At 46.2% G+C, this 20955-nt stretch overlaps 1 protein-coding gene across 4 annotated transcripts in view; it reads left to right on the forward strand.

Moving 5' to 3' along the window:
• The window catches only part of MLX (MAX dimerization protein MLX), a 132667-nt gene extending 111716 nt beyond the window's left edge, over positions 1–20951 (forward strand). For all 4 annotated transcript variants that reach the window (XM_077251990.1, XM_077251989.1, XM_077251991.1 and 1 more), the window contains 5 exons: positions 7776–7882; positions 9610–9709; positions 10651–10750; positions 18204–18405; positions 20168–20951. In XM_077251990.1, the coding sequence (XP_077108105.1) occupies positions 7776–7882; positions 9610–9709; positions 10651–10750; positions 18204–18405; positions 20168–20224 (566 nt within the window). In that variant the 3' untranslated portion in view covers positions 20225–20951. The remainder of the gene's footprint in view (positions 1–7775; positions 7883–9609; positions 9710–10650; positions 10751–18203; positions 18406–20167) is intronic.
• Positions 20952–20955: the final 4 nt, after the last annotated feature.

A 20955-nucleotide genomic window follows, 5' to 3' on the forward strand; every position in this document is an offset into this window, starting at 1 on the left:
TTGGCTCCTAAATCTCCAAAAGTCAAAACTGGAACCGACCACGGTGCAAGAGTTTCTGGGCCTAACTCTGGACTCGGTTTTACAGGAATGTCGCCTTCCAGACCAGAAGAAACAAAAAATATCAAATATTGTGTCCAGAGCTCGCTCAAACCCTCATATGACCTTGAGAGGAGCGATGTCACTGCTGGGGTCCCTTTCTGCTTGTCTCCCAGCAGTACAGTGGGCTCAAATCTACACGAGAGACCTCCAGTGGGATGTTCTGAGAAATCAGGTTACACTGAGGGGACACCTAGAAGGTCGCATGACTCTAAGTTCAGACACTATTCGTTCCCTAGACTGGTGGTTAGATTCCAACAATCTATCGAAGGGAGTTCCGTGGGTGATAGATACACATCGAGTAGTTACCACGGATGCCAGTCCCACGGGGTGGGGAGCTCACCTGGAAAACAGTGTTACTCAGGGGGTCTGGACAGATCAAGAGTACCAGGTATCCTCAAATCAAAAAGAACTTTGCGCAGTGAGCCATGCTCTGTCAATTTTTCTTCCCAAACTACAGGGACATCATGTCTGGGTTTTTTCGGACAATCAGGTAGTGGTAGCCTACCTGAACCACCAGGGGGGGAGCAGATCCCAAGCCCTGATGAAGGCCACTTCCCAAATTTTCACCTTAGCCGAAGACCACTTCCTATCCCTCTCGGCGTTACATATAAGGGGCGTAGTGAACAAAAAAGCAGACTTCCTAAGCCGTACCCAGCTAAAACAGGGGGAATGGGCTCTGAACCAAAGCATCTTCGATCAGATTACCAAAATCTGGGGGGTCCCAGTAATAGACCTCTTTGCCAGTATAGAAAACAGAAAAGTAAAGGAATTTTGCTCTCTGAACCACAGAGGGAACCCCCGGGCACTGGATGCATTCTCGATTCCCTGGACTCACGATCTGGCATATGCCTTTCCCCCTCATATACTTATCCCGGCAGTTTTGCGGAAGATAAGACAGGACAGGGCGAGAATCATCCTAATAGCCCCCTTCTGGCCCAAAAGGGCCTGGTTTTCCTGGCTGAGAATTCTATCGGTCACCGATCCCTGGGTTCTTCCGGACCTTCCGAACCTCTTATCACAGGGGCCGGTGCTCCACCCTCAGTCAGCAAATCTCCACTTGACAGCGTGGAACTTGAGAGGCCACTGCTAAGGGCAAGGGGCTTCTCAGATAATTTAGGGTCCACACTATTAAAAAGTAGGAAGACAGTAACAACTAAAATCTATGGTAAAACTTGGAAAAAGTTTCTGTCCACCTCCGGGGTAAAACTACAAGATGGGGTAAAACTACAAGATGGGGTCCCAGTGGTCAAAATATTAGAGTTCCTACAGAAAGGCTTGGATATGGGCCTCTCGGTGAGCACCTTAAAAGTACAGGTAGCGGCCTTAGGGGCATTATACAATGATAGTATTGCCACTAACCCATGGGTAACAAGATTCATTAAAGCCGCTGTACGTTCTAGGCCCATAAAAATCAAAAGTCCTCCATCTTGGGACTTAAATTTAGTACTATCAGCTCTGACAGAACCCCCGTTTGAGCCCATAGATTCGATACCACTTAAAATCTTATCTCTCAAAACGGCCCTTCTTACAGCCCTAACGTCTGCCCGTAGAATTAGTGACCTCCAGGCTCTATCTGCGAATCCTCCCTTCACACAAATCATGGAGGATAGGGTAGTATTAAGAACAGACCCTGCTTATCTACCCAAAGTTGCTTCCAATTTCCATAGGTCCCAGGAAATAATCCTTCCTTCCTTCTGTCCAAACCCGAAAAATCAAAAAGAGGAAAAATTCCACACTTTAGATGTGAGAAGGTGTTTAATACATTACCTAGAATCCTCCCGACAGTGTAGGAAGGAAGGGTCTCTTTTTGTCTGTTTTCAGGGACCTAGAAAAGGACTCAAAGCCTCCAAAAGCACTATAGCTCGCTGGGTTACTGATGCGATAGCCCTGGCATACTCATCCACGTGAAACGCAGTGCCTGAAGGGCTCAAGGCACACTCTACAAGGGCTATGGCGACCTCCTGGGCTGAAAGGTCGGAGGTACCAATAGATAAAATCTGTAAGGCGGCCACCTGGTCAACACCTTCAACCTTCTTTAGGCACTATCGCTTAGACCTGGCCTCTTCGTCTGACTTAACCTTCGGAAGAAGGGTCTTGCAGGCTGTGGTCCCTCCCTAAAGCAATAATCTCTGCAATTCTCTCTGGTAGTGCTGTCATGGGCGACTGAGAATAGTGTAGTTACTTACCGATAACGGTATTTCTCAGAGCCCATGACAGCACCTGCTTATTCCCCCCCTTATCACGTGTGCGGTGAGCACCTTATTATACGAAGTGTGTGTTTGATTTAGACACGGTGTAATCTTCATTAAGTATTTTGCTAAAAATGTATATTTCCTGTTGTCACTAACCTGGAGGACCTCTGATGCTCTGTAAACCAAACTGACGCAGGAGAGAGGTACCGCCCTTTTTATCCTGTAGGTTTCCTGTCCCTGAAGGGCGGATCCCCTCTCTCTCTGGTAGTGCTGTCATGGGCTCTGAGAAATACCGTTATCGGTAAGTAACTACACTATTACCCTGGTTACCATTGTAAAACATCGCTGGCATTGTTGCTTTTGCTGTCAAACACGACGATACACGCCGATCTGACGACCAAATAAAGTTCTGAACTTTCAGCAACGACCAGCGATATCACAGCAGGATCCAGATCGCTGCTATGTGTCTAACACAACGATATCTGTCATGGTTCTCAATGGCAAGAGACCGTAGTAAAGCATACAAAAGGACTAGCTCTTGGAAGATGGGAACTAGAGCTGACTGTGAGCTAAACCTACCGCACAACTAACAGTGGCCGGGTAGCGTGCCTACGTTTTATCCCTAGACGCCCAGCGCCAGCCGGAGGACTGCCTGACCCTAGCAGAGGAAAATACAGACCTGGCTTACCTCTAGAGAAATTTTCCCCAAAAGGCAGACAGTAGCCCCCACATATATTGTCGGTGATTTTAGAGGAAATTGACATACGAAGTATGAAGATAGGTTTAGCAAATTGAGGTCCGCTTACTAGATAGTAGGAAGACAGAAAAGGGAACTTCACAGTCAGCTGAAAACCCTATTCAAAACACCATCCTGAAATTACTTTAAGACTCTAATATCAACTCATGACACCAGAGTGGCAATTTCAGCTCACAAGAGCTTCCAGCCTCAGAAATATTCAAACACAGAGAACTGGAACAAAGATGCAAAACAAACTTAGGACTACAAGTCCAACTTAGCTGATAGTAGTCTAGGAGCAGGAACATGCAACAGAAAGGCTTCTGGTAACATTGTTGGCCGGCATAGAAATGACTGAGGAGCAAGGCTAAATAGAAACTCCCACATCCTGATGGAAACAGGTGAACAGAGGAGATGAAGCACACAAGTTCAGTACCACCAGTGACCACCGGGGGAGCCCAGAAACCAAATTCACAACAGATATCGCTATCCAGGACGCTGCAACGTCACGGATCGCTGTCGTTATCGCTGCAAAGTCGTTTAGTGTGAAGGTACCTTAAGGCCTGACAATCCCTTTAATATCAGCAGAAGAGTAAAGGCCTTTTACATGTTAGATAATAAAGGTAATGAGTATTCATAATGACACAATCGCTCATCAGCTGATCCCTGTAATGTTTGCAAGTGCTGATGATTGGGATCCAAACTGAGACCCTAGTTCTGCACTCATAATTTTGGCTGGAGTTCCACTTAAAAATGGCTTATGGAAAAGGGTTACCACTTTTTAGTACAACACATTTGGCTTCTCAGCCCCTATTCCATCTGTCTCTTAGTCTTTTTCCCTATAAAACAGTCTGATCTAAAAGCTCTTTTGCATGGCAAATTATCATCCAAAAAAGTCATTACGCTAGCCTCACGCATGTGAGTTTCACTGGCTGTGTATGAACCAAGGTTTCCAAACCAGCCTCTGGTCTCCTGACACAAACGCATAAGCCTCATAAGCATATAAAGCTGCTGAGGTTGGGATGGGAGACCCGCGGCCTCTCCCATAATCCTGGTCCATACTGTGAAATGCAAATGTGAAGCTGGCCTTAAGCTGTATATCCACACATCCATGTCTGTTTTCAAAGCTGTACGTGCACACATTGAGGATTTGCAGCAGATTTTTCTGCACAATAGTATTGGCAAAAAAATGTTGTGGAAAATACTTTCCCTATGTATTAGAATGGTTGAAAAACACTGAAAGGAGTGACACGCTGTAGATTTAAAAAAACTCAATGGTTCAAATCCACAAGGAAAAAATAAGCAGCATGCGACTGCAGAAACTTTGCTGGTACTGTAAAGTGCAAAAACCCTGTGAAAAAACTGTGACCAAAAGATAGCCTGAAAGGGAAGTTTGTTTTCATCTTGTGCCATCCATATTGCCAGTTTTTTTCTATTTCTAAAGCCTAAAGAGAGTTTATCCCTCATTAGGCTTTAGAAATGGAAAAAAACTGACAATATCCATTATTTATACATTAACTCTAAGCCACTAATAGATCAGTTAAAAAGAGATGGAGCTCTGAAGTACAAAAGTCTTCTGTTTTTCATCTGCTTTATACAGATCTCTATAAACCTTAACCCCTTCACGATATGCAGGGCCGTATTTAGGGTTTCTGCTGCCCTAGGCACTTTTAGCACTGCCTCCCCCTTTGGTGAGTATGACACTATCGGCAGTGACTTTAGCAAGAATCGGTGATGTGAAAGTCGCCTTTTGCAGCAGATCGGGCAGTTTTTCTGCATGTGCCGCGTAACAGATTACTTACAGCAACACTGCGTTCGGCCTCATTCATTCCCTATGGGATTTGCGGCACTTGCTATGATCTGGCAAATGCAGTACCATACCTCCCAACTGGGGAAGGAGGTATAAAGCGTGCGGCGCGCGTAGCGCGCCACGGCAAATTTTAGGCCACGCCTCTGACCACACCCATTTCACAACTAGTCACACCCATATCCACGTCCCAACCACAGCCATTTAGCACTGCTTATCACACTTTTATATACAATAATTATAAACGAAACAATATGGCCACAGTGCTCCATACTGTATAATAGCCACACATGATGCTCCATACTGTATAACGGCTACACGTGATGCTCCATACTGTATAATGGCCACACAGGATGCTCAATACTGTATAATGGCCACACATGATGCTCCATACTGTATAATGGCCACCCCCCCCCCCCCCGTATGCATGGCTCATTCACTCCCCCCTGTATGCATGGCTCATCTCTCCACCCCCCCCTGTATGCGTGGCTCATCTCCCCCTCCCTCCCTGTATGCATCATGGCTCTGGCTCATCTCCCATCCCCCCCTGTATGCATGGTTCATCTCCAACTCCCTCCCTGTATGCATGGTGGCTCTGGCTCATCTCCCATCCCCCCCTGTATGCGTGGCTCATCTCCCCCTCCCTCCCTGTATGCATGGTGGCTCTGGCTCATCTCCCATCCCCCCCTGTATGCGTGGCTCATCTCCCCCTCCGTGTATGCAGGGGTGGCTCAGGCTCATCTCCCATCCCCCCCTGTATGCGTGGCTCATCTCCCCCTCCCTCCCTGTATGCATGGTGGCATTGGTGGCTCTGGCTCGTCATCTCCCATCCCCTCCCCCCATGCGTGGCTCATCGGCTGCCTGCCCCGCTGCTCCCCATCTATCTTGTGGCTGCCGCCTGCCGTGCTCCCCAATCCTCCTCCCCGGCTCCCCCCGTCCCTGGCTGTCGTCATACTTACCTGGCTGTCACCTCACACCGCGCACGGCGCGCAGAAGAACGGAATCCCCCACCTCTGTGCTCTGTCCCGGCGCAGCACCCTCATCGTCCTGTATGAGCGGTCAGGTGGTACCGCTCATTTAAGGTCATGAATATGCATGCATATTCATGACCTTAATCAGCGGTACCATGTGACCGCTCACACAGCGAGGGTGCAGTCACTGAGAGCAGACCAGGCGTCGCTGGAGCAGGTGAGGTGAGTATGCATCAATCATACTGTGTATGGGCAAGGAGGCAGCGGCGGGGGGGCTTAAGCCTTAAGGTGACCCCACCCGGACCGGACTTTACAAAAAAAAAAGCACACACACCTCAGGTGCCGCCCCCCCCTGCATGGCCCCGCCCTAGGCACGTGCCCTCAAGTGCCTAGTGGCAAATACGGCCCTGACGATATGCACTGTACTTGTATGGCACATGTTGTGTCCCTCCTTTTGATGTGGCCTCCAGCACTGAGCCCACATCTTTCTCAACACGTCAGCTGTTTTGAACAGCAGACATGTGCCCGGAACAGCAATCCACCCACAGCTGTTAACCTGTTAAATGCCACTGTCAAACTCGGAGATCGGCATTTAATTTGCATTTCTGGCAAGCGTGCAGGAAATCCGCCCATCGGTGACCCCCCCAGAGGTCTCCAGCAGACGTCTGTGGTTGTCAGCCCTCATAGCAACTGAGTAATTCTGCTACATAAAGGTGATCTGATCATTGCCTGTCTGTAGCAGAGTTGATCAGGTTATGGCAGCTTCAAGTCTCCCATGGAGACTATTGAAGCAAGCCAAAAGTAAAATAAATATGAAAAAAATATATAAAATTTCAAATCACCCCCCCTTTCACCCCATTCAAAGTAAAACAATAAAAAAAAAATCATACATACACATATTTGGTGTTGCTGCGTTCAGACTTGCCCGATCTATCAATATAAAGAATTAACCGGATCGCTAAACAGTGTAACGAGAAAAAAAATTACGTTTTTTGGTTGCCGCAACATTACATTAAATTGCAATAGTGGGCGATCAAAAGATCGTATCTACACTAAAATGGTATAATTAAAAACGTCAACTCTGCACGGAAAAATAAGCCCTCAACATACCCAAGATGATGAAAAATGGAGACGGTACAGGTCTCGGAAAATAACGCCATTTTTTTTTTTTTTACCGCCGTAAAGTAAGAGCAGAGCACAGCGGTGACGTCACCGCTGTGCTTTCACTTTACGGCGGCACTCAGTCAGTGCGGGAAGCAGACTGCAAGGGACCTGACGGACACCGGAATGTGAGTATGTACTGTTTGTTTTTTTTTACTTTTACGATGGTAACCAGGGTAAACATCGGGTTACTAAGCGCGGCCCTGCGCTTAGTAACTTGATGTTTACCCTGGTTACCCGGGGCCTTCGGCATCGTTGGTCGCTGGAGAGCGGTCTGTGTGACAGCTCCCCAGCGACCACACAACGACTTTCCAACGATCACGGCCAGGTCGTATCGCTGGTCGTGATCGTTGGAAAGTTGCAGAGTGTGACAGTACCCTAAGATAGCAGGGAATGACATTATCTCCCCTAGAATACTTTCTCTGGCTGACTAGAGCAGGAATGATCCAGTACTGAAGAAGGGCAGCCCTGAGAGTGCAACTTCTGATAACCTGCTGGCCCTCTTAGGTCAGTCAGTGGGTTCATTGTAGCATCATTAAATTTAGGCGGATCTGTTCACATAAGTCGGCTTGTAACAAGAGGTGGTGGTCTGACCACTTGTGATCAGTGTGTCCTACGCTAATGGACCCGGCAGATACATGGGAGGGAAGGAGTTATATGGAGCTGTGGTCTAGTATGCATGCTGCAAAATGATAGCAGATAATGCTATTCCCTGAATCAACGGGCGGTAGAACAAATGTAATATACGTCACCTGCGGTGACTGCCATCTGTGTGTGCATGGTCGACAATAATTGTTCTCCAATCTCAGATGACGAGGACAGCGATTACCGGCAGGAGAGCATTAAAGATGCCTATAAAGACAGGCGCAGGCGGGCGCACACACAAGCTGAGCAGAAGCGGAGGGATGCCATTAAGGTGAGCAGCACTGTGGTATGTTATGGTTACACCCCTGCATAACCTAAAAGGAATATGCCCTGAAGCTGGCCTGTAGATTGCACATTACTTAGCACAGCCATCCTATATGAACATTGAGGCTGTATTTTGCTGTGCTGTGCCCTGAGCACTGACTGGTTGTTATGAAGATGTATTGTAGAGGGCACTTAATCACTGACACAGTATTTTTTGCATCATTACACACGGAGTCATCTGGTCTTGGATAATAAGTAACTCGCATACGTAACACACAGCACTGGAAAACATTAGCTGCAATCACAACTTCATCTAATCCATGTTTGTTTTTAAGGGAGAGAAGGGAGCCAGGAGCAGTTTACTATTCATGGCACTGATAGGAAATAAATAAGAGAGGACAGTGGCTTCATTTGTCTGCTGTCATCCCTTGTTTTTCTTGAGGAAAACATTGGAGAATCCTAACAGCGTTATGAGGCCATGTACATTTTGGCTTATCCCTCCGCTCTCTTTGGCATGGCAGATGTGAGATAGAAGAGTATTCAAGTTGGATTCTTACATATAGGAGAGGCCCTGAAGCCACCCATTAGCCTCTCCCTATTGAAACAAATACGCACTCTCAACCTGGGCCAAACATGCAAGTTTATGGAGGAGTTAGGTGAATCCGCTCACATCAGGACAAGATTTGGCTACTTACCATATATAAATGGTTTGAAAAGACGGCCTTGAAGGCATGAGAAGGGCAGCCATTAGACTATTGAGCATTAGTGCAGTGCCGGCTGCTAGACGGTGTGCCGGGGCACGCTTACAGCTGCCACACACAGTATAGTGAGCGTAGACTGAAGCCGCCATTTCAGTACAGCGGCCAGTCGCCTTTCACTATTTACCTACACGTAACCCCATGTCTGCAGGTAAATTGCCTTATCCAACATGACAGGTTCCCTTTCAGTGTCACCCTCAACAGTGATCTCTATTTCTGCATATGGTAGAGTACAATGTCAGTGACTGGAATGGCTGGGGAAAGTGTTTTTCGTATTACTCCTCCGCTCTACTATTGGATCACTATCACCAAAGCTGTAATGGAAGCATTTCTGCTGATGTAGTTGTAGGCCTATCTGACTCACTAGTCTCTAGCCTGTGGATCTCCAGTTGTTCATGACTACATTTTTAGTCTTCAGCTCTGTGCATGCTGGGAGTTGTAGTTTTGTAACATTTGGAAGACCATTGGGTTAGGACAACGGTTACAGATGGCTATATTGGAAAATGTGGGCTGTTCTTGTTTGGCTCTATTCACACTGTTTGCAGTATATTTTGGAGGTAGACGAAAGCCTCATTCAGATGTCGCTATTTTTTGCATAGAAGACAAGTCGGATTGCGTGCTGGATTAATTTTTCAGACATTTTTGGTCCATGTTTGATTTTTACCATCTTCCACTAATTAAGAAAAATAACGTATAGAACATGGTATTCTGTTTGAGAGATGCCTCTTTATTGAAAAGCACAGTAAATGCAATGTTTAGCACAGTGAAAGATTAACACATGCTGCCAGAAAAGGGTAGTTTTGGCATAGGTTAGGTCAGAGCCTCCATGTACACACTGCCTGTATAACATTGCTGTGTACAGTATATGCCCTGAATGTGTCACGCTTGTTCATCAGCGCTATTAACATAACATTGTGTATCTATATTCAATTTATCTATTAACGATTTAATTCATGTCTACTCTTGCCCAATGCAGAAAGGCTATGATGATTTACAGACCATTGTGCCTACGTGCCAGCAGCAGGATTGCTCCATAGGCTCACAGAAGCTCAGCAAAGCGGTGGTCCTGCAGAAGAGTAAGTGCGTTATCTCTTCCCATTGCCTCCGCGCACAGAGTTGTGTAATAGTTACTGGATGCTGTGATGTAACAGGCTTCACTTCCTCCAGTATGTCTTGGGTACATCACAGTTAAAAAGGGAAACAGTCAGCTGACAAGCTCCAGTGTAGAGAAAATGCAATTAGAAGCTTATTAGGAAATTAAAAAGCCCTTGACTATTCCTGGCTTTTCATTTCAAGTTAATCCAATGAGCTAATTATACAGCTGGTTGCAAGTAAATAGAAATGTGTCTGGGTGGGAGGAAAAGCATCAATGTCACATCCACTTTGGGCCCCAGAGTGGAGAGCCGCTGCAAACTGCAAGTCCCTCTTTGGTTTCCTATTTACTTTAATGGGCATCATGTAGCACCACATTTCCTCATGAAGCTTACCTCACATGCTTATAGCCGAGGTTTCAGCTGCAAGATTTACAGCCACTATCTTATGGGACAGTCACTTTTGATGCAGCCAAGCTGGCCAAGTAGTTGACCAATGTTACCAATGTCTTTGATTTCTAACCAATGGGAATTTTTCTACACCAAAATTAATATTGGTCACCAGATAGAGTTTAAAAGGGTTGTCCTGGGGGGTACTACGTGTTTTTTTTTTTCTTTTTATAAGAGGTTCAGAATAAGTCCAAAAATAGTTTTTTTTAATGACCCACCTAAACTATAGTTGCAACACCGCACGATCCTCCCTCCAATCTCTGCTCCATCTGTCAGTCCCATTGATGGTGCTCCATTAGATTGGTGGTGCTCCATTCAAATGTGGACTCTATAGCCCAGTTCTGTTGATCAGTGGGGTGGGGGGTCAACAATTTGAGTATACAGCTATCAACAGGCGAGCAGGGGATGTGACGTCCTATATTTCCCCACGCCAGTTCTGACTTTGACTGATAATGTTGCTGTGAATCTTCCTACAGCTATCGATTACATTCAGTTCCTACACAAGGAGAAGAAAAAGCAAGAGGAGGAAGTTTCTACCTTGCGAAAAGAGGTCATGGCCTTGAAAATCATGAAATCGTAAGTAATTTCAACAGACCTATTTGTACTGATCACCACCTTAAAGGCGTATTCTCACTTTCAGAAATGAATATTGTTGGACAATTTTGATAACAAACCAGCACTTCTGCAATTCACAGCTTATAAAAATTAGTAGCCGTTCTTGAGTTAAGTTTCTTTCATATATAACTTGTAATATATAATTTAAAATAACACACAATGGTGAACATTACAACAAGATAAAGTGAGGAGTGCACAGTAAAAGACACTAGGAATAGAACGTGCTGCAATGTATGTCAAGACACCTTACATATGAATAGGGTTCCATTAGACCGATATGCGGAGCTGGGTATTTGCAGGAATAAGGGATACCAATGGTGTGATGGAAATGGGTCATTCTTCCCAGGCGGATGCCTATCTCTCAACCTGAAGTAGGCAAATACATGCTTTAAGGTACCTTCACACTAAACAACTTTCCAACGAGAACGACAACGATCCGTGACGTTGCAGCGTCCTGGATAGCGATCTCGTTGTGTTTGACACGCAGCAGCGATCTGGATCCTGCTGTGATATCGCTGGTCGGAGCTTAAAGTCCAGAACTTTATTTGGTCGTCAGATCGGCGTGTATCGTCGTGTTTGACAGCAAAAGCAACGATGCCTGCAATGTTTCTTCATGGAGCGAACTGGAGCGAACAACCAGCGAGAACGATAAGTACGTCACTGGATCGCTCCTGCATCGTTCTGCTGTTGCCGGTGTCTGACGTCTCCTAGCGACCTAAACAGTGACGCTGCAGCGATCGGCTCGTTGTCTATATCGCTGCAGCATCGCTTAATGTGACGGTACCTTTACTGTGGACAGAAAAAGAGCGAACACTATGACATACCAAAGACCCTTTATCAATGAATCACATACCAGTGTCACATTACACATAAAACCAGCAAGTAATAAAGAAGTTTGTCATGAAGTTTGAGATGTCTATAGGCATTTACATTAGCAGTAACAAACTGTTGGTAACAATCATACTCAACTCATTGTAGGCTCACCCATATTAGTAGCCTTGTAAAGATAAAGAAATGGCATCATAGGGTGTGATATAAAGGAAAAGGAACAATCTCACCAAATTTTTATCCAGGAAGTGTCATCACCGTGCTCTGGGCTGTCCCACCTATATAGTGGTGGATGTTCCCACCCCCATTAAGTAGACTCCCAAGTCTATAATGGGCGTCCTCTTCATGGGGGGGAACATCCAACCTATGTGGTTCCAAAGAAAGACTGTTCACTCCGTCTGATCCTGGATCTCAAGCTTCGAAAGCAGCAGTTGCTCCTCCGTCATTTCAGGCTGGAATCCTTTTGTTCGGTGATTGCCTCCATGGAACCCAAGGAGTTCCTCTGCTTGGTGGACATCCAGGATGCCTATCTCCACATCCGGATTTGAATGGCGCATCAGAGGTTTCTCAGCTTCGCAGGCCAGGAGGGGCACTACCAGTTCACGGTTCTCCTCTTCGGGCTAGCCTCTGCCTCCAGAGTGTTTACAAAGGTCAAAGCAGCAGTCATGCCCATTTTCCTCTCCAAGGGGATTGTAGTAATTCACTACCTGGTATTCCTCTTGATCAAGTGCCCGTCCTTTCGATACTGTTAGTCTTCAGATCAACTTGGATGCTCCCGTCTAAGCTAGATGATCAATACCGTTCGCACCAGAGTTCTTCTCCCAGAGGAAAAGATCTTGACAGTCCGTCTGGGGATTTATTCACTAAGTCGCCCATCCCCTTTCTCTCGTCGACTCTGCAGTTCTAGGGAAGATGATTGCCGCTATAGAAGCTGTGCCTTTCACACAATTCCATACCCATCCACCCCAGCTGGCCCTTCTGTCAGCTTGGGACAAAAGTATTTCTTCTCTGGATCGCCCCATACTCCTGTCTCTGAGTGAGGCAGTCCTTGGCATGGTGTGGCATATATAAACCATCAGGGCGGGACATGCAGAGAGTCCATGACAGAGGTCTCTCGTTTGCTTGCTTGGCCCGAGCGGCACGTGCCAGCAATATCAGCGGTCAACATTCCAGGCGTGGACAACTGGGCCGCTGACTTCCTAAGTCGTCGGGGTCTCTCGGTCGAGCGGTCCCTTAATCCCTCTGTGTTCAAACGATGTCGAACTGATGGTGTCTCTGAGGAACCGCGACCCCCTGACGGTCGGTGTCGACAATCTGGTCATTCCATGGTCTCTTCCTTCCTCTAATTCCCAGACTCGTCAAGAAGATCAGGTTGGAAAGAGTTCCAGTCATTTTTGCGGATCCAGACTGGCCCAGAAGAGCCTGGTATGCATAGTTGGTCAACTTCCTCAGATATGTGCTCTGGAAACTCAGACCGACCAGACCTACTTTCTCTAGGTCCCCTCTTCTACTAGAATTCTCAGTTTCTCAATTTAATGGCATGGCAGTTGAAGCCGGAGGCTTCTCACCCCAAGCCATACTTGAGCCCCATCGGGGACCACAATGATAATGTATGTAAAGTGCTGCGGAATATGATAGCGTTATATAAGAAGCATAAATAAATATATAAAATAAATACAGACCATGAGCAGGGCAAGAAAAGCCTTGTCTTCATGCATTTATCATGATCCGGGAAGGCTGGTGAGAAGACAGCTGCTTAGCTCCCATGTCTTTTTCCCTTCCATCTATCCAGCCATTCTTACAATCAGGGCTTGAGTCCGTTTTGTCTCTTTGTACCCCCAAGGTCAGGTCTCCACAATCTCAATTCTGTTTCAAGGAAAATTGGCTTCTTCTCCAGGTCAAGACCTTCCTTCAGGGAATAGTCCTTCCTTCTGCCAGTCCCATGGAAAGGTTTCTCCACAAACTGGACTGCTTTTCTATCTCTCAAGAACAGCATCCTTCAGCACGTTCGTATTCCTTGTTCATCATTCCTGAGGGTTACCAGAAGGGACTACCTGCCTCCAAGTCTACTATCGCCATTTGATCCACTCAGCTATACTGGAAGTTTTATCGTGTCAAGGATAGACCACCCCCTCTGGGAGTCAGGGCTCAATCCACATGTGCGGTCGAGGCCTCCTGGGCTGTTCGCCACCAGGCTTCTGCAACCCAGAGCTGCAAGGCCGGCTCATGCCGGCCTAGGTAGAAAGGTGCTACAAGCTGCAGTCGTATGTAACCTGACCTGGTTTAAGCATGTTTTTTTTCCCTTCCCCCATGACAGCACACCTGAGAGAGGGGATCCGCCCAGTCAGGACAGGAACCCTACTGAAAATAAAACGGCTGTACCTCTCCCTTTCCTTAAGTTGGGTTTCCTGTCCTGACCCTTGTGCTGAAGGACAGCGGTTAAAGGTTTTTCTTTTTGCTCACCCACGCCAGTCCCTATCAGTGTGACGCGCCGGATCCAAGATGGCGGCGCCCGTGGTGGATACGCCGTCCGATGGCGCAGAGATTTTTTTCAAGTGTCCCGGCAGGGTGGAGGAGGTGGGAGGGGCACCGGAAGAGGCAGAGAGCGCAGTGGATCTCTCTTAAAAGGAAGGATGACCACAGAAGAGGTGCCCATGTCCAGTACTCAACATGGAAGAGTATGTGGAGCAGCAGGAGCTCTTACCAACTTCTAAGCCTGGTCACCAGAGAGGATCAGGCACTGGGAGAAGCAGCCGCTCGTGTGGCAGGAGTGGCGGTGGTCCCGACCAGAAGTCACAGGGCTCCTCAATATCCAGGAGGGACATGGTTCGTACCTCTGCTGAGCCTCCGAATCCGGGGCCAAGGAAGCCAAAACAAGGAATAAGGAGTGTGCCCTTTGCAAAGCCTTGCTGGCACTTCATTGGCAGTAGGATCGCTGCACTTATTGTATACATAAGAATAAGGGATGAGAAGAGCCATAAAGTGCTCACAGACTCTGAAGCCTCTCCTGGTGGGGATTATCTTGAGAGATCCTCTTCTCCCTCCTCCTCTTCCCAATCCTCAGACTCCTCCTCGGACAGTGATATAGGGGGCCGACCGTGCTTCCCAACTGAGGATATGGACAGATTGATTAAAGCGGTCAGATCCACAATGGGCTTAAGATGACAAAACACCTAGATCCTTGGGAGGATGTCATGTTCGGGGGACTGGAGGAAAAGATGAAGTGCACCTTCCCCGTTAATACGAAGGTGAAGGCACTTATAGATAGAATGGAAGAGGCCAGAAAGGTTGGGTAGCTTACCTTCCTCTTCCAAAAGAAGGTATCCCTTCGAGGAAAAAGACTCCGAGAGCTGGGAAAAAGTCCCTAAAATTGATGGGGCCGTGGCTAGGTCCTCTATAAAAAAAAAAAAAAAAAAAAAAAAATTGCCCCTGCCCTTAGGACTCTAGCACACTAAGAGACCTATGGGTTCTTGAGGCACAACTGGGAGGCAGCAGCAGGGGGCTTGAAACCAGCAATAGTTGGGACATGTACTGCTCGCTCTCTCATGCTCTGGCTGCAACAGATTAACGAACAACTGAGGAATAAAGCTACAAGGGAGGAGATCTTGGCCAACATGACTTTGGTGCAAGGGGCAGCAGCCTTCTTAGCGGACTCAGTAAGGTTGGCAGCCAGTGCGGCAGGCCTGTCAAACGCAGCGAGACGTGCCCTGTAGCTAAAAGGGTGTCTGGGTGATTTTGCTTCAAAGAATAGACTCTGTTCCATCCCGTGTGAGTGTCAATTTCTCTTTGGGCAGAAGCTAGAGGATATTTTGGAAAAATCAGGGGATAGAAAGAAGGGGTTTTCCCGTTTCCCAGGCGAAACCAGGAAACCTTCTTTTCAGAGAAGGAAATTTAATAGAGGTCGTCCCCCAGGGGAAAGGAAGAGCTGGGACTTTTAAGGACAGAAGTCTGGTTACAGTACATGCTCAGAGGGCCCTCCACATCTTCAAAAAAGTCCCCCCAATGACGCGAGGTTAGAGGTAGGGGGAAGGCTCTCTCTCTCTCTATCCCTGCGTGGGTGAATATCTCCCCCAGTGGTTGGGTTCTGAAAGTCATCAGAGACGGCTTAAGAATAGATTTCATCTGTCCACAGACCTTTGTGTTAACACCGCCAGGAAGTCTCAGGAGGAACAACTAGCCCTGGAGACAGAGGTTTTGGGACTTGTACAGAAACAGGTTCTACGGGAAGTCCCGAGGCAAGAGGAAGGAAGAGGATTTTATTCCCACTCTTTTTGATACAAAGGCCGGATGGTTCTTGGAGAACCATTGTCAATCTGAGGAAGCTCAACCAGTGGGTAGAGAATTACTCCTTCAAGATGGAGTCAATAAATACGACGGTAAAGATGTTATTCCAGCACTGCTTCATGGCGGTGATAGACTTAAAGGATACCTATTACCATGTCCCAGTCCATCGGGATCATCAAAAGTACCTGAGGGTAGCTCTGTGTATCCAGGGACAGATCAGGCACTACCAATATGCAGTCCTTCCGTTCGGTCTGTCTACAGCTCCAAGGGTTTTTACCAAGGAATTGGCAGAGGTGACGTCTTACCTTCGTTCTCGGGACATGGTTATCATCCCGTACCTGGACGACTTCCTCTCATAGTAGAGAGGTCGGAAGGTCACTGTATAGATCAGGTGAAGGAAGTGACTTTAACTCGAATGGAGCTAGGATGGTTGGTGAATACCATCAGGTCGAAGTTAGTACCAAGTAAGGTACAATCCTTCCTCGGGTTGGTACTGGACTCTGAACGCCAACTTTGCCTCCTGCCAGAAAACAAAATTGTCAAGATAAGGGGTTTGGTTCTGTCAGCAATACAACAACTCATAATGACACTGAGAAGGGCGATGTCACTGCTAGGCTCTCTAACATCTTGTATACTGGCAGTAGGATCCGTTTTTTTTTTCGGAACCCATGACAGCACCTGCATAATCCCGCCCCCCTTTTCACTCCTTTGGTGTGCACTATAGTTTGGGGTGTTTTTTTTATTAATATAATGTGGTGACAGTTTGCCATGTGAACAAACCAGGGGGGCCTCTCGTGCTCTGTAAACTAACTGAAGCGAGGTACCGCCCTTTTATTTTCAGTAGGGTTCCTGTCCTGATTGGGCGGATCCCCTCACTCAAGTGTGCTGTCATGTGTTACGGAAAAACCAGCTACTTACTAGTGATGAGCGAATATACTCGAGATTTCCCGAGCACGCTCGGGTGTCCTCTGAGCATTTTTAGTGCTCGGAGATTTAGTTTTCCTCACCGCAGCTGAATGATTTACATCTGTTAGCCAGCTTGATTACATGTGGGGATTCCCTAGCAACCAGGCAACCCCCACATGTACTTATGCGGGCTAGTAGCTGTAAATCATTCAGCTGCGGCGATGAAAACGAAATCTCCGAGCACTAACAAATACTCGGAGGACACTCGAGTAACGAGTATATTCGCTCATCACTAGTAAGTAACCTTGGTGTTTCTGTTCCTTCCCTTGGTACTGCTTTAGGATGTCCCATGGTTGTGTGTCCCCCAATGAGGCGATAAAGATAGGATTTTTGGTGCTTACCCTAAAATCTCTTGCTTGGAGCATTCATTGGGGGACACAGAACCCTCCCTGTTTTTTGTGCCTCAGTTGGTCCTGTATGTTTCTTGTTGCTTCTCCTACTGCTTTTTCATAGATACTGACCAGCTCTGTGCCAGTCAGTGGGTGTACTTTGCTGAGGAGGAGCCAAGTCTCTTTTTTGCATAGTGTCCGCCTCCTAATGAAAACATATACCCATGGTTTCCTGTGTCTCCAATGTAGGCTCCAAGAAAGAGATTTCACGGTAAGTACCAAAAATCCTTCTTTTGTGCTCTTTGATTAAGAAAAAAAAAACGCACCTTTTAAGTTTTGCAGCAATATTGGAGTTCATGTATTTATTAGTCGCAGTGTGCTGACGCATCGTGTCTGTATATGTTAGGCTACTTTCACACTAGCGTTAACTGCATTCCGTCACAATGCGTCGTTTTGCCGAAAAAACGCATCCTGCAAAAGTGTTTGCAGGATGCGTTTTTTCACCATTGATTAACATTAAGTGACGCATTGTGACGGATTGACACACGTCGCACCCGTCGTGCAGTGGCGGACCGTCGGGAGAAAAAAACGTTCCTTGCAACGTTTTTTGCTCCGTCGTAAACGTCTTTTCCGACCGCGCATGCGCGGCCGGAACTCCGCCCCCACCTCACAATGGGGCAGCGGATGCGCTGGAAAAATGCATCCGCTGCCCCCGTTGTGCGGCGGAGACGCTAGCATCGGGAACGTCAGCCCGACGCTAGTGTGAAAGTAGCCTTAGTAGATTGGTCACAGTGCATTTGTGCACTAATTTAATACTAAAAGGGTGTGGGTCCTATTTTTTTTATGTATAGTAAATTGCTTGTATTTACAAATACTACCAATGATGATAATTTTATTTATATAGTGCCAACATATTCTAGAGCACTTCATAAATGTTCCCGTTTAATTATAAAGATGGAACTAACCCTTTAAGAGCACACTTTATGTTGATGTATTTCTACTTACAGAAATTACGAGCAAATTGTTAAAGCTCATCAGAATAATCCTCATGAAGGAACTGACCAGGTCCCAGACCAGGTGAAGTTTAGCGTGTTTCAGGGAATCATGGACTTATTGTTTCAGACCTTTAATGCCTCCATCTCCGTGAACAGTTTTCAAGAGTTGTCAGCATGTGTCTTTAGCTGGATCGAGGAACATTGTAAGCCACAGGTATGTAATCAGCCTTACATGTACACAGCTAGTGAATATCATCCATACCAATAAATGGGCTGATGCACAATTGTCTACAGTACATCCACCACAATGCAAGTGCAGCTCAGCTGGAATATACACATAGTGGTCATCAGCTATTTGATAAACCGTTCTTAAGCTTTCCAGTGTGCTGCACTAAATAAAAAACTGCATAGATTTCTTCTGGGCCAGCGCTACAGCCAATCTGCTCTGGCGGCCTTGAAAAAACTGCAGCTTATCTGTAGCCTCTGGTTGGCTGCAGCAGCCACTTAACAGAATAATCAAGTGACCACCCGGAGAATGAAAGAGTAATGCTGACACAGGAAGTTTATTTTGTGCAGCAGATGAGCTATTAGGGTATGTGCACACGTCCGGATTTCTTGCAGAAATTTCCTGAAGAAAACCGGAAATTTTCTGCAAGAAATCCGCATTTTTTTTTTTTTGCGTTTTTTTTTAGCATTCTGCAAGCATAATTAGCTTGCAGAATGCTAAAGTTTTCCAAGCGATCTGTAGCATCGCTTGGAAAACTGACTGACAGGTTGGTCACACTTGTCAAACATAGCGTTTGACAAGTGTGACCAACTTTTTACTATAGATGCTGCTTTTGCAGCATCTATAGTAAAAGATAGAATGTTTAAAAATAATAAAAAAAATGCTTATACTCACCCGCAGACAGCTGCTCTCCTCACCGGCGTCCGTTCCGTATAGATGGTGTGTGCGCGCAGGACCTTCCATGACGTCGCGGTCACGTGAGCGGTCACATGACCGGTCTCGACCAATCACAAGACGGCGACGTCATCGGCAGGTCCTTCACCGCACACCAGCTACAGCAACCGAAGCGACAGCGTGCAGTGGAGAGGCGGGAAGACATCGAAGGTGAGTATAGGACTATTTTTTATTTTCTTTTTTTTTTGACCAATTATATGGTGCCCAGTCCGTGGAGGAGAGTCTCCTCTCCTCCACCCTGGGTACCAACCGCACATAATCTGCTTACTTCCCGCATGGTGTACACAGCCCCGTGCGGGAAGTAAGCAGATCAATGGACTCCTAGGTGTGCGGAATCCCCTGCAATTCCGCATTTTAATGAACATGTTGCTTTTTTTTCCGCGATGCGATTTTTTCGCGGACAAAAAGGCTACATTTGCACAAAAAATGCGGAATACACTGAAAATAATGGGATGCATATGTAAGCGTTTTTTTCGCGTTTTTATCGCGAAAAAACGCAAAAAATACTGAACGTGTGCACATGGCCTTAAGGTTCTCCAGTAGTGCACAACCCCCTTTAGCTGCAGATTGAGGACTGTTCGTGTATGACTGTGGTCTACCATAATCTGTCACATTCTTCTGGTTCTGACAAGAACCATTGTCAATCTGGTTATTGTAATTACAATATGATCCGTAGAATGCACTGTATGAACATGGCATCATAGGAATTGTAGCTGCTTTTTTTGAGACGGAGCACCAAATCCCAGCTTGCTTATTGTGTTGGCTGCTGTAGCGAGCACATATGGAGGTAGCTGCACCTTGTGCGGTCTGATAATGCTCTTGTTAGATTGGTCATCGTCTAGGACAACAGGACCGTGCGTAATAAGGATATTTTGCGCTTTTGGATGCAAATAGTCACTAGTACAACTTATTAGAGAACTACACTGATGTTCTCATTTATTGATCTGTCATACTGACAGGTGCATTTTTTACAGCAGTATGATAAACCATAATAATCCATTTCTTTTCTCCCTAGACTCTTCGTGACATTGTGCGCAGTGTCTTACACCAGCTGAAGAGTCCTCTCAATTGAGACATCTCTCATCTGCTTCTCTTGCAAAGTTTGCCCTGAACAGACTTCACATTTATAATGTTGCAGGGACTACAGCTGGGCAAGCTAAGCATTATGGGTAATTATAACCCCTCAATGCCAAAAATGGACAGTGATCACTTTTGATACTAAATGAAATTTCCTGCTCCTCCAATATCCTTGCATCGACAGTCGGCTTTTAATATAAATCCCAAATCCATTAGTGGTACCTGAGAGAAAACATGTAATGTTACATATTTGATGATTTTGGGGTTTGATGAATAAGCACATCCTATGAGGATTTGTTTGCCTTAATGTCTTTTGTTCTAGCAATGTGAAATGGAGGAGGGCCATACAGAAGTCTGGAACTTGGCCCCACGTCTTCCAGGATGAAATCATGCCTCTCCATTAAAATCCTTCTGTTTGCGCAGCTAACAGAATAGAAATATTTGGCGCTCGTGCATTGAATGCTGAGGTGTCAGTGGATAGCTCTTAGTCACTGTATACAATGCTGATCAACAACAGACATCAGTTTACGGACTTACATGAAGGGGCAGAGGCCGCCCAGGGTTTGCAATATCTTTCAAAATTAGTGATTTCCTTCTAGGTTATACATGCATTTTATGAAGCTGGATTTACAGGATCCATTCTTTACTTTTTATATTTATTTCTTGTGGAATGTTCTTTGTACTGCTGATTTATAATTAAATTTGTGACCTATTATCCAGAACCCT

The sequence above is a fragment of the Ranitomeya variabilis genome, chromosome 4, assembly GCF_051348905.1.
Source record: "Ranitomeya variabilis isolate aRanVar5 chromosome 4, aRanVar5.hap1, whole genome shotgun sequence".
Lineage (NCBI taxonomy): Eukaryota > Metazoa > Chordata > Amphibia > Anura > Dendrobatidae > Ranitomeya > Ranitomeya variabilis.